Genomic DNA, 10,000 nt, shown 5'->3' with positions numbered 1-10,000 from the left:
CACAGATCTACAGTCCGTGTGAGGCTGAGCTGCTGGGAGCGATGGGACTTAAAGGGATAATGCAGAGTTTTTGGGGTATTTATCTATAGACAGTATATTACAAACAGCAGATGTCAGTCAGCACAGCCCGAGTTTTCACTGAGGAAAAACAGTGATTTAACATCTGTGATCACAGAGCTGCTGCTGTCCTGCTGCCTCCAGCAGTTTACGTGTTACTGTGACTTTAGTGTTTAAAGCCGTGTTTCCACGCACTGTCATGGACAAAATGTCAAAACTTTTCAATTCATTTTTATGGACCTTTAATTTTTTTTTCCAACAACAAAATCAACCCAAATTTTTAAGTTTTCTATACAAATCACCCAAAAAATTTAAAGAAAAGAAAAAAAAGAAAAAAAAAACAAAACACCAAAACTTTTTAAAATTTTAAACCTGTTTTCTTTTCATAAAAAATATTTCTATAACACTGCCAAAAATTAATTTTTCTATAAAAATCACCAAAACTTTAAAAAAGAAGACAAAAACCACCAAAAAATAAGATTTTTATAAACTTCACCAAAAGAAAAAAGAAAAGAAAAAAAATCTAAATCACTCTGGTTTTTGCCGATGAAGCTGTTCTGGTCAAACCCGTTAAAACCGGCTGTCTGGAAAAGCAAAGCAGTAACGATACACTCAATAAAGTGCACATTTAAACTGTTATTGATTTGTTTAGGTGGCTTTTTTATTTTTTAGGTGGTTGAAATTCGGTATATTGTCAGACTCCAGTCTGATTCTCTAAACTGGGGCGTAAAAACTGGCATCTGTTTTATGTAATACACTGACTGTGGGTGAGTGCAAAACCACGTAATAATCCAAACTATCCCTTTAAGTGTAAAGGTGTTTTTGGCTTCTTACTTTGGGAAGGGGGGGGGGTGAGTCTGTCTCTTACCTTCACAGACATTTTGTCCTTGATTGGAGGTCTGGATACGATCTAGGATTTGAAAGCATCACATACATCATGCAGCAGAACGGCTTTGCAAAGTCTAAACAGCAGCATGGCGGCCAGGTGGGGGGTGGGGGGGGGGTGATGGTGGTGAGACAGGACAGCGAGGTACAGGTCCTCTTTTGGAGCGGCGGGACGTAGTCTTACCCTCGTTACACTTTTTAAATATTTACCGGCCGTCAGACAGATTATAAACTGTGAGTCAGAGCTGTGGCCCCTGCAGCTCCTCTGTGCTCTGAGGTGGTCTGATGTGGACTCTGCCGCCCCCTGTTGGCAGGATCAACCACAACATCCTGGGATGCCACACTGAGAGTCAGACGGTGTGATTTTGGGGTGAGTGATGCTGGATTACTGACACATGAGGACGCTGAGGCGGGGTGAGGGGACGGTTACGGTGGCTCGTGTCTGACTGTGGGTCAGTGCGTCAGCAGGATTTCTGCCGCTGCAGTGCCTGTGCCGTTATTACCACGTACAGATGTAAGTGAAGGCGGTGAAGAGCGTCACTGTCACGCTGACAACACAACAGCCGTCACTCATGTTGACTCAGTGTATTAATTTAACCCTTTGAAATCTCAGCAAATTGGCTTGATTGCTTTCAAAAGCATGAAATGTGCAACGATAGGGGACATTTCTGAAAAATACATCAATAAATAAAATCCAACCATTTAATTTAATAAAATACAAATAAATAATAAACGTAATTGAAATAAGTAACAACTACATGAGAAACTACGCAAATATTAGTAACACTTTAGTTAAAAGTAAAAAAAACAACAACAAAAAACAGAAAATGTATTGAAAAAAATTTCTATCAAAAGCAGTAATTTCTTATCTATTTCTTATCTTTTTTCCCCTTAAAAATTGACTAATGAGTGACTGATTTATGGGAATCAGGCCACTGGAAGCTGTTTAAGGAAACTGACGTCCCGAACTGCTGCGTCCACTGTTGGACAGTTAAAACAAGCAATTTAAAGATGTGGCATTAGAACTTTGATTATTTTCAGATATATTTAAGACCAAACAATTTAAAATAAAAGCTTTAAATAAAATAAATTAAAAAAAAAAAACAGAGTCCGTTCATGCTGATTCTGACGCTCCCGTTTGGATCAAGTCTCTGGTTTTGAAAAAAATGTGATATGTATGTTGAGTCCTGCACTGAGCGACGGCTGTCGTGTGATTTCTGTCGTTGGTGTGTTTTGTTTGTGGAGGCGTGTTTGTTAAAGACAACAGATGAGGAGAGAAGGATCACACAGATGTTTAAGAGTGTGTGTGTGTGTGTGTGTGTGTGTGTGTGTGTGTGTGTGTGTGTGTGTGTGTTGTGGGCGACACAGTTAGTCTGGATCTCTGGATTCCTTTATACCAGCTGGACACACACACACACACACACACACACAAACGCACGCACGCACGCACGCACGCACGCACGCACACACACACACAGAGGCCCAGAATTCAGTATTAATCAGGGTTCGTAGACAACGTTTTTAAAATATATTTCCATGACTTTGAGGCAAATTTTTGGCAATTTTTTTCCCACCAAAGTTTTTGGTGATATTTAAAGAAAAAATGTTAGCAAATTTCTCTTCTGTAAACTATTTGGTGATTTCTTTTTCTTTAAAAAATGTGGGTTTTTTTCCCTAAAAAAATGTTTCTGAAAGAAAAAAAGGCTCGTTTTCTCTAAAAATTTTTGGTCATTTTTTTATTCTTAATTTTGATGATTGTTTTTTCTGTATTTATTCATTTATTGCAATAAGAACAAAGATGATATTTTATTACTGTTATTATATATATATGTATATATATATATATATATATGTATATATATATAATATACTGTATATATATATTTTTTGTGCTGATTTTTAAAGAAAAAAAGTGGGCAATTTTTGATTAGGAGTTATGGTGATTTTTAACAAAACATGCCTTCCAATCTGTTTTCTTTAAAAATCACCAAAAATGACACCTTCTATAACAATCAGAAAGTGTAAAACAGAAATTACAGTTCGAATTTCAAATTTTTGACAATCCTTGAACATATTATGTGTTTTTATACAGGTTTCTGAAACAAAATTTCATGACTTTCCCAAAACTTTCAAGGTTTACTTTGCGTTCTACAACTTTTCCAGGCCCAGAAAATGCTTTTTGCAAATCCCATGACTTTTTCAGGTTTTTCATGACCCTACGAACCCTGATTAACAGTTTAAAAAGAGGTCGGACCTCGACCACGCGGTCTGCACAGCCAGTTTAAACAAAAATCTGGTAAGTGAACCCAAATATCGCTGATGAGTTTGTGAAGCAGAATAAGGAGGGTCAGGGAGAAGTCGGGACACACTGAGTTTAAAGGGGAGGGATGCAAGCGCTGTGTGAGGAGCTACTGAGAGACTGTTATTCACCTGTCGACCTTTGGGCTGGATGGTGGACGGCAGGTCCTGTGGAAGGAAACCGTTGACGACAGAAAGACATCATTAAACAAGATACAAATAATGAAAACATTAAGAAAACCTTAGGAGGAGGGATACTCAACTAATGGCCCGAGGGCCAAATCTGGCCCCCGTGCTACAAATGGCCTAAACTCCTAGAAATGTCCAAAAACCCTAGACATGTCCTCTAATCTTAGAAATGTCCAAACATCTGAAGTGTCCCTACATTCTAGGCTTAAAAAGGTGCTAAAATCCTTAAAACATCCTGAAGTCCTTAAAATATCCTAAAATTCCAGAAATTGTCTTTATCTCCTAAAAACGTCCTAAAAAGCTGGAAATGTCTTTAAATCCTTGTCTTTAAATAAATAAAAATGTCCAAAAGTCCTACAAAATCAGGGAAATGCTCAAACCAAAAGCCAAACAAATGTCCTAAAATCTGAGAAACTTTCTAAAACTCTAGAACTGTCCCTAAGATCCTTGAAATGTCCTAATGTCCTATAACTGTCCTTATGTCCTAGAAACATCCCGAAATCTAAGAAACGTCCCAAGATCCGAGAAGCGTTCTAGAATCCTAGAAATGTCCTAAAATCCGAGAAACATCCTGAAATCCTAGAAATGTCCTCAAACCCTTTAAACGACCTAAAATCCTCAAAACGTTTTTAAATCCTAAAAACATACTAAAATCTGAGACTTCCTAAAATTCTACAAATGTCCCCTAAGATTCTTGAAATGTCCTAATGTCCTATAATCGCCCGAAAATCTAAGACACGTCCGAAGATCCAAGAATCGTCCAGAATCCTAGAAATGTCCAAAAGTCCTCGAAACATGTACGGGGCCGCTGCGACTGGCCCCGGCCTCTTGTCATTTTGCAAAAGTGGCCCCTAAGTTGAGTGTCCCTGCTCTGGATAAATTGAAACCACGCATGCATTAAATCTGCGGTCTAATTTCGGCTCTTTCAGAAAACAAAGACAGAAAAAGAGATCAGAGAAGTTCCCGTCTGTTAGAGCAGATTCTGTTTGAGGAGCATCCAAGCAAGCAGAGAGCAAGCAAAGCAGCGCCGGCACAGTCTGACGGCGGGGAGACGCAGGAGCCGCTCCGCCCGTAATGCGCGGCGGGAGCCCGGAGCGTGTCCCCCTGTGCCACCGTGACCACGGGAGGCCCCGGTGTGTTGTGTCAGCAGTGAGGCACAGCACGCAGCAGGCGTTATTGAGGCACACCAATTTGTAAACTGAGATATCGGACACGGGGGCCTTTCGGCTCAAACATGAACATGAACAGGGGCCCGCCTACTGCTACATCTACCGCTACTGCCACAGAAAATAACACATCATAAAACTGACGGGGACATGTCAAAATACCACGGCACATCGACGTGACAGATGAGACGCACCGGGGCGAGGACAGAGAAATGGTCGTGGGTCTGTCTGAGGGGGCTTCTGGGGGGACGGGGGGTCCTTACCAAGATAGAACTGTTAATGCTGGAGTGGCCATTGGCAGGGGACTGCCTGGAGGTGGTGGGGGACTCTTTCTGAAATAAGACACACAGGTCAGCAGCGCACAGCCACCACACACACACTCAAATCTCTCTCTCTCTCACACACACACACACACTCAAATCTCTCTCACACACACATTCAGACATTTGTGGGCAGCGACCGGAGGGTGAATCTGCACAATAGAGACCCACCACAGCGTTGACGTAATGAAATGCGTCAACAAGACATGAGAGACGACATCATCATCACCATCATCATCACCATCATCATCATCATCATCATCATCATCATCAGCAGCAGCAGCAGCCCTCCAGCCCGCACGTCCTCACATCACCACAGGGGGGCGCCGCGCTAACATCACATACTTATCAGAGAGACCATGAGGTCAACGCCAGCACGCGCCGTCACAGCCCAGATATGATCTCAGAGCAGCAGCGCCAAACGAGCCGCAGTTTGAACTGAATAGATGCAGGATGTTTGATTTTATGGAATGATTTAAAAAGATTATCTCAGCTTTTTGAAACCTGAGAAAATTGGCTAGATGTCTTTGAAAAACATGGGAAGAGGGCCAAAAGCAATCTTAAACAAAAAAAAGGCTCAAAAATTAGAGAAGAAAAATCGAGAAAATCATGTGAAAATAAGCAAAAATAAATAGATAAATGAATAAAGAATAACAAAACAAAAACAAAACAAGAAAAGCAAGAAAATGACCCAAAGAAAGTGCTGACTTTTTTCCTGTGACATAATTTTAATACATAATTTAGAGTTTTCCTGACATTTTCCCTCGTTTTATGATGTCTCGTAATTCCCGAGCTAATTTCCACATTATTTACTTGCCGCATTTAACTATTTTTTTAGCAGTTTTAAGAAATGATTTGAAATTAAGCCAAAATTAGTTAAAACAAATAATAAAAATACCCTTGAAAATGACCTCAAGAAAGTGCTTTAATTTTTTTCCCATACATAATCTTTAATATATAATTTAGAGAATTACAGATATAGTTTTCCTGACATGTCTCTTAATCCCCTCCAGATAAATTTCAGATCATGTCTTTGTCACTTTTTACAATTTCTACAAGAAAATTACCTAAAAATATGCAAAAAAAAGTAAAACAAATAAACAAAAATAAATAAATCTAAAAAATAAACAAGCAAATGAACCCAAGAACACCCTAAAAATGTACGTTTTTTTCTTTTTTTCTGTGACATAATTTTATATATATAACTAAGAGAACTGACATTTTCTCTTGTATTATTTATTTATATTTTTTTGATAATATCTAATAGTCCCTCCCGGCTAATATCCAGGTGATTTCTTTGACTCTTTTTACAATTTTTTTTTTTTTTTTTGCAGTTTGAAGGACATTTCTTGTCAAGCTGCTGTTTTCGAAAGAAGTGAAACCAGTTTTCTCAGGTTTCAGAGGTATAAATGATCCAGGCGTTTATGGGTTAATTACATTGACGTTAACGATTTAGTGGTAACTGTGAAAAGCGAGCGAAAGAAGATGAGATGGCAACCGAAATAAGAAGTTTCTGCATGAATTTAAAATTTAAAGGAATGCTCTCTGACATCTTAATTACAAACCGAAAATGAAATCTAATAACTGAAAAATGAAAATTTAAGTCAAATTTGTGTATAATTCGATCATTTCAAATTCTTTTCATGATAAAAAAGTCAAAGCTTGTAATCTCTGGAGTTATATTCAGTTCTTTCTTCAGCTTAAAGTGCAGTTCCTGTGGTTTGCGTGTTTGACTTTCCAAAATAAAAGCTGTGTTGCGTAGCGTCGGCTGAGCTCAGCTGTCAGTTTTTAGCCCGAACAAAGAAAACCACAATAACCATGTCGTCCCCGTTTTAGAATCTATCCTCTGCTCTCCAAATGTCTTTTTTTAAAATAATGTGAGTAATTACATACGAGGCTCAGCGCGGCCAGATGCCAGATTACATTAGTGAATTCCCTTCGGTCCAAAAAGGCCCCTCAGATCCGCCTGGTGAGTCTGGAGCCGCTCCAGAGTCCACGACGCGGAGCAGGAACGCCTCTGATTCACCGAAATCCTCACGGCTGCTTTTGGTTTGCTGATGTTGTTTCTGTGACTGAATTGTTTTGGCTCATTTTCTGCTCTGACTTGAGATCTTGTTTTTGGACTTTACTTTCCCTCCACTGGAAAAATCGTCTGTTTTTTTTTCCATGTAAAATCACAGTGGCATCATGACAAAAACCTGGCATTTAAAGTGTTAAAATTCTTTGACATTTATTTATTGACATTCATTTATTTGACATTCATGATTAGGACTGATGTTGGTTAAAACATTAACTCAATTAGAGTAAAAAATGATAATGTGTAATATTATTTAAAGCCTGAGTTTTGAAAGGCGGATTTTGTGTGCAGAGCTGTGTGTGTCTATATCAAAAACACAAATGAAAGATTTATTTTGTTTTCGGTCAGGCGGTTTTTGTCCAAAATTGGCATTCATTTCAGTTTTAATCTTTGACTTTTGATGGAATTATTCATAAATATGACTGTTCATCACTTTGTGTTTTATACGTTATTTTTTGTGCAGTGTCAAATACTCACACTCATTTCCCTCTGCACACAAAATGCATTTTAAAAAATGTGCAATAAAAATATTTTACATTAATATAATTTTCTATTTTCATTAAGTTTATTCAATGAAAATGTTTATTTTATTTAATTTACCCAAATCAGTCCTAATCAAAAATATAAAAAATGTATTAATTTTCAGAATTTTAACCCTTTATCTGCCAGGTTTTGGGCATGATACCACTATGTTTTTGAATTTAAATAAAAGAAAGTATTTTCAATAAAGTACATGCTCAGTATATTATTGTAGCTGCTGACAGTCTGGGATATGTCAGTGATCAGCAGCTACATTGACTGTGACAGGTCACCTAGTGGAAATAGCATGTATTTCCTCCAAATGCCAAATATGATCAAAATGACCTCATCAGGTGGAAAATAGTCAAAATGACAAATTCAGAGTCAAAAGTCCAGAATGACACCCAGAAATAATACAAGTCCTGTTTTTCTGCTCTGATGGCTGTGGGATCAAAAATGTCAGTTTGAATGGGTTTCAATGGAGCATTTTTGGACCTGAACAGTCTGAATGTAACTATTTAGTTTCCACAGTGTATTTTAGACTTATTGTAGGAGCTGAGCTGCAAACTCACTGATTACACTCAAATACACAATCTGGACTACATTTAGGACACATGCATCAACACACACACAATCATCACAACATGAGGGATGAAAAGCGTGTAAAATGCACAGAACAGTCCCTTAATAAACAAACAAAGATCTCCATAATTTCTGCTGTCTCACATGCACGGGTCCAAATATATTTGTCTTTTGTCGTCTTTTTGCTCTACACTTTTTCTGTATTTTTATCAGCTTGCTCATCTGTATAAAAGTTTGATTTACTTTGAACTGTAGGGTGTTTCCGTTATTGTGTCCACCCCTGTAGTGTGTGAGTGTGTGAACAGGGCGGGATCACACAGAGAGGCGGGGCTCATTCCTGGACCGGAGGAGGAGGAGGAGGAGGAGGAGGAGGAGGAGGAGGAAGGAGGGGAGGTTCCGGTATCTTGGTTGTGAAATTGGTGTGCTGAATATCTGACCCAGCCCCAGCAAAACACAGCAACAAACACACACACACACAACCACCTCACACCCCATACACACACACACACACACACACACACACACACGCTCAGTAACCAGGCGAGCAGTTAGTAACCAGATCAGGAGCCTCACAATCAGCAGTAAAGAGGAGAGGAAGAGGAGATGTTACCTCACACGAGGAGCCCTGCGTCCGGTAACTTGGCACTATTTTGAAAGTGATGCTGCCTCGCATCTCCCTCTGTGGACACACACACACACACACACACACACACACACACACACAGATATTATCATTTGTGTCTTATCTTGTCTTGAGTGTGTGACATTTTGCTGATTAACACAGTAATGTACAGATACACTGAAGCATGTGCTAACAGACTGAGACACACACACGCACGCACACACACACACACACACACACACACACACACACACACACACACACACACACACACACACACACACACACACACACACACACACTCACCAGCATCTTCTGCAGCTGCTCCACGGTCTGGTTGGCCACACTGATGCTGTTGATCTCCCTGATCTCGTCTCCTACGTGCAACGTCCCTAAAAGAGGAAAACAAAAGTGGAATCAAACCTTCGCTCTCATTAAACCGACTCTCTGTAATTCATTAGCCTCAGATTCTCTGATTTTTTTCCCCCTACAATCACAGAAAACCATCCTTTGTAATCAGGTGCTTTGCCAATTACCACACCACAAACCAGCTGGGGATTAATTAACGGCGTGCTGCCGTCACAATGAAACGGAGCAAGTGTTCGACCACGAGAGCGGAGACGATGCAGCAGCTGAAATGTCTCACAGAGCGGATGAATGTGCAAAAACAAGATGTCAAGATGGAGAAATTTCATTATTGTCTTAAAAAAATTCCACAAACCGATAATCAAATTAGTTGGAGATTAATTGAATAGTTGACAATTAATTGATTAATTGCTCCACCTCTAATTTTGGGAAAAAAAAAAGGAAATTACAAAGAAATAACAGAAAAAAAGAAATGTATCTATTTATTTATTTCCTTCTTTAGTGATTTATGTATTTATTTATTCATTCATTTATTTAAATAATTATATTTTTATTATTATTGTTTTATTCATTTATTTATATTTATATTTTATTTTATTTTGCAAATTGTGACCTACTCGTCTCTCCAAGAAATGAAAAGACAGTTCAGTGAAATTAGATCAAATGTTCCAGGCAATAAAGACCTCACAGACGCAAACGTAAGACTATTTAATGACTTTCAAGGCCAAATATTTATAAAATTTGAAGTCTTTTCATGAACCTTTGGAAACTCTGTGATACTGTTAGTGTGAATTAGAGGTGAAATATTGCATAAGAAATAGTTAAAACCCTTCGAAACTCACATCGACAGTCGTTTTCTTGTGCAGTTTTAAGCCGTGAGAACGCACCTTGTCTGTGGATCATTCCTCCGTGCATTATC

General features: G+C 38.7%; 1 protein-coding gene across 17 annotated transcripts in view; it reads right to left on the bottom strand.

Moving 5' to 3' along the window:
- caska (calcium/calmodulin-dependent serine protein kinase a) overlaps positions 1-10,000 on the bottom strand; it is a 163,865-nt gene that overhangs the window by 13,675 nt on the left and 140,190 nt on the right. For 9 of the 17 annotated variants that reach the window (XM_088083758.1, XM_088083757.1, XM_088083763.1 and 6 more), the window contains 6 exons: positions 9,969-10,000; positions 9,022-9,107; positions 8,704-8,772; positions 4,859-4,927; positions 3,373-3,408; positions 926-967 (listed from right to left, as the gene is read on the bottom strand). The exon at positions 9,969-10,000 is cut by the window's right edge and continues 47 nt beyond it. In XM_088083758.1, coding sequence (XP_087939884.1) covers positions 926-967; positions 3,373-3,408; positions 4,859-4,927; positions 8,704-8,772; positions 9,022-9,107; positions 9,969-10,000 — 334 coding nt within the window. The remainder of the gene's footprint in view (positions 1-925; positions 968-3,372; positions 3,409-4,858; positions 4,928-8,703; positions 8,773-9,021; positions 9,108-9,968) is intronic. The other 8 variants (XM_088083761.1, XM_088083768.1, XM_088083769.1 and 5 more) reach the window with 3 other exon arrangements.

This window comes from Plectropomus leopardus, chromosome 10 (assembly GCF_026936395.1).
Source record: "Plectropomus leopardus strain MGB_pleo_1.0 chromosome 10, ASM2693639v1, whole genome shotgun sequence".
NCBI classification, from domain to species: domain Eukaryota; kingdom Metazoa; phylum Chordata; class Actinopteri; order Perciformes; family Serranidae; genus Plectropomus; species Plectropomus leopardus.
The sequence above is the reverse complement of the archived record's forward strand: the minus strand, read 5'-3'. Positions and strand labels throughout refer to the sequence as shown.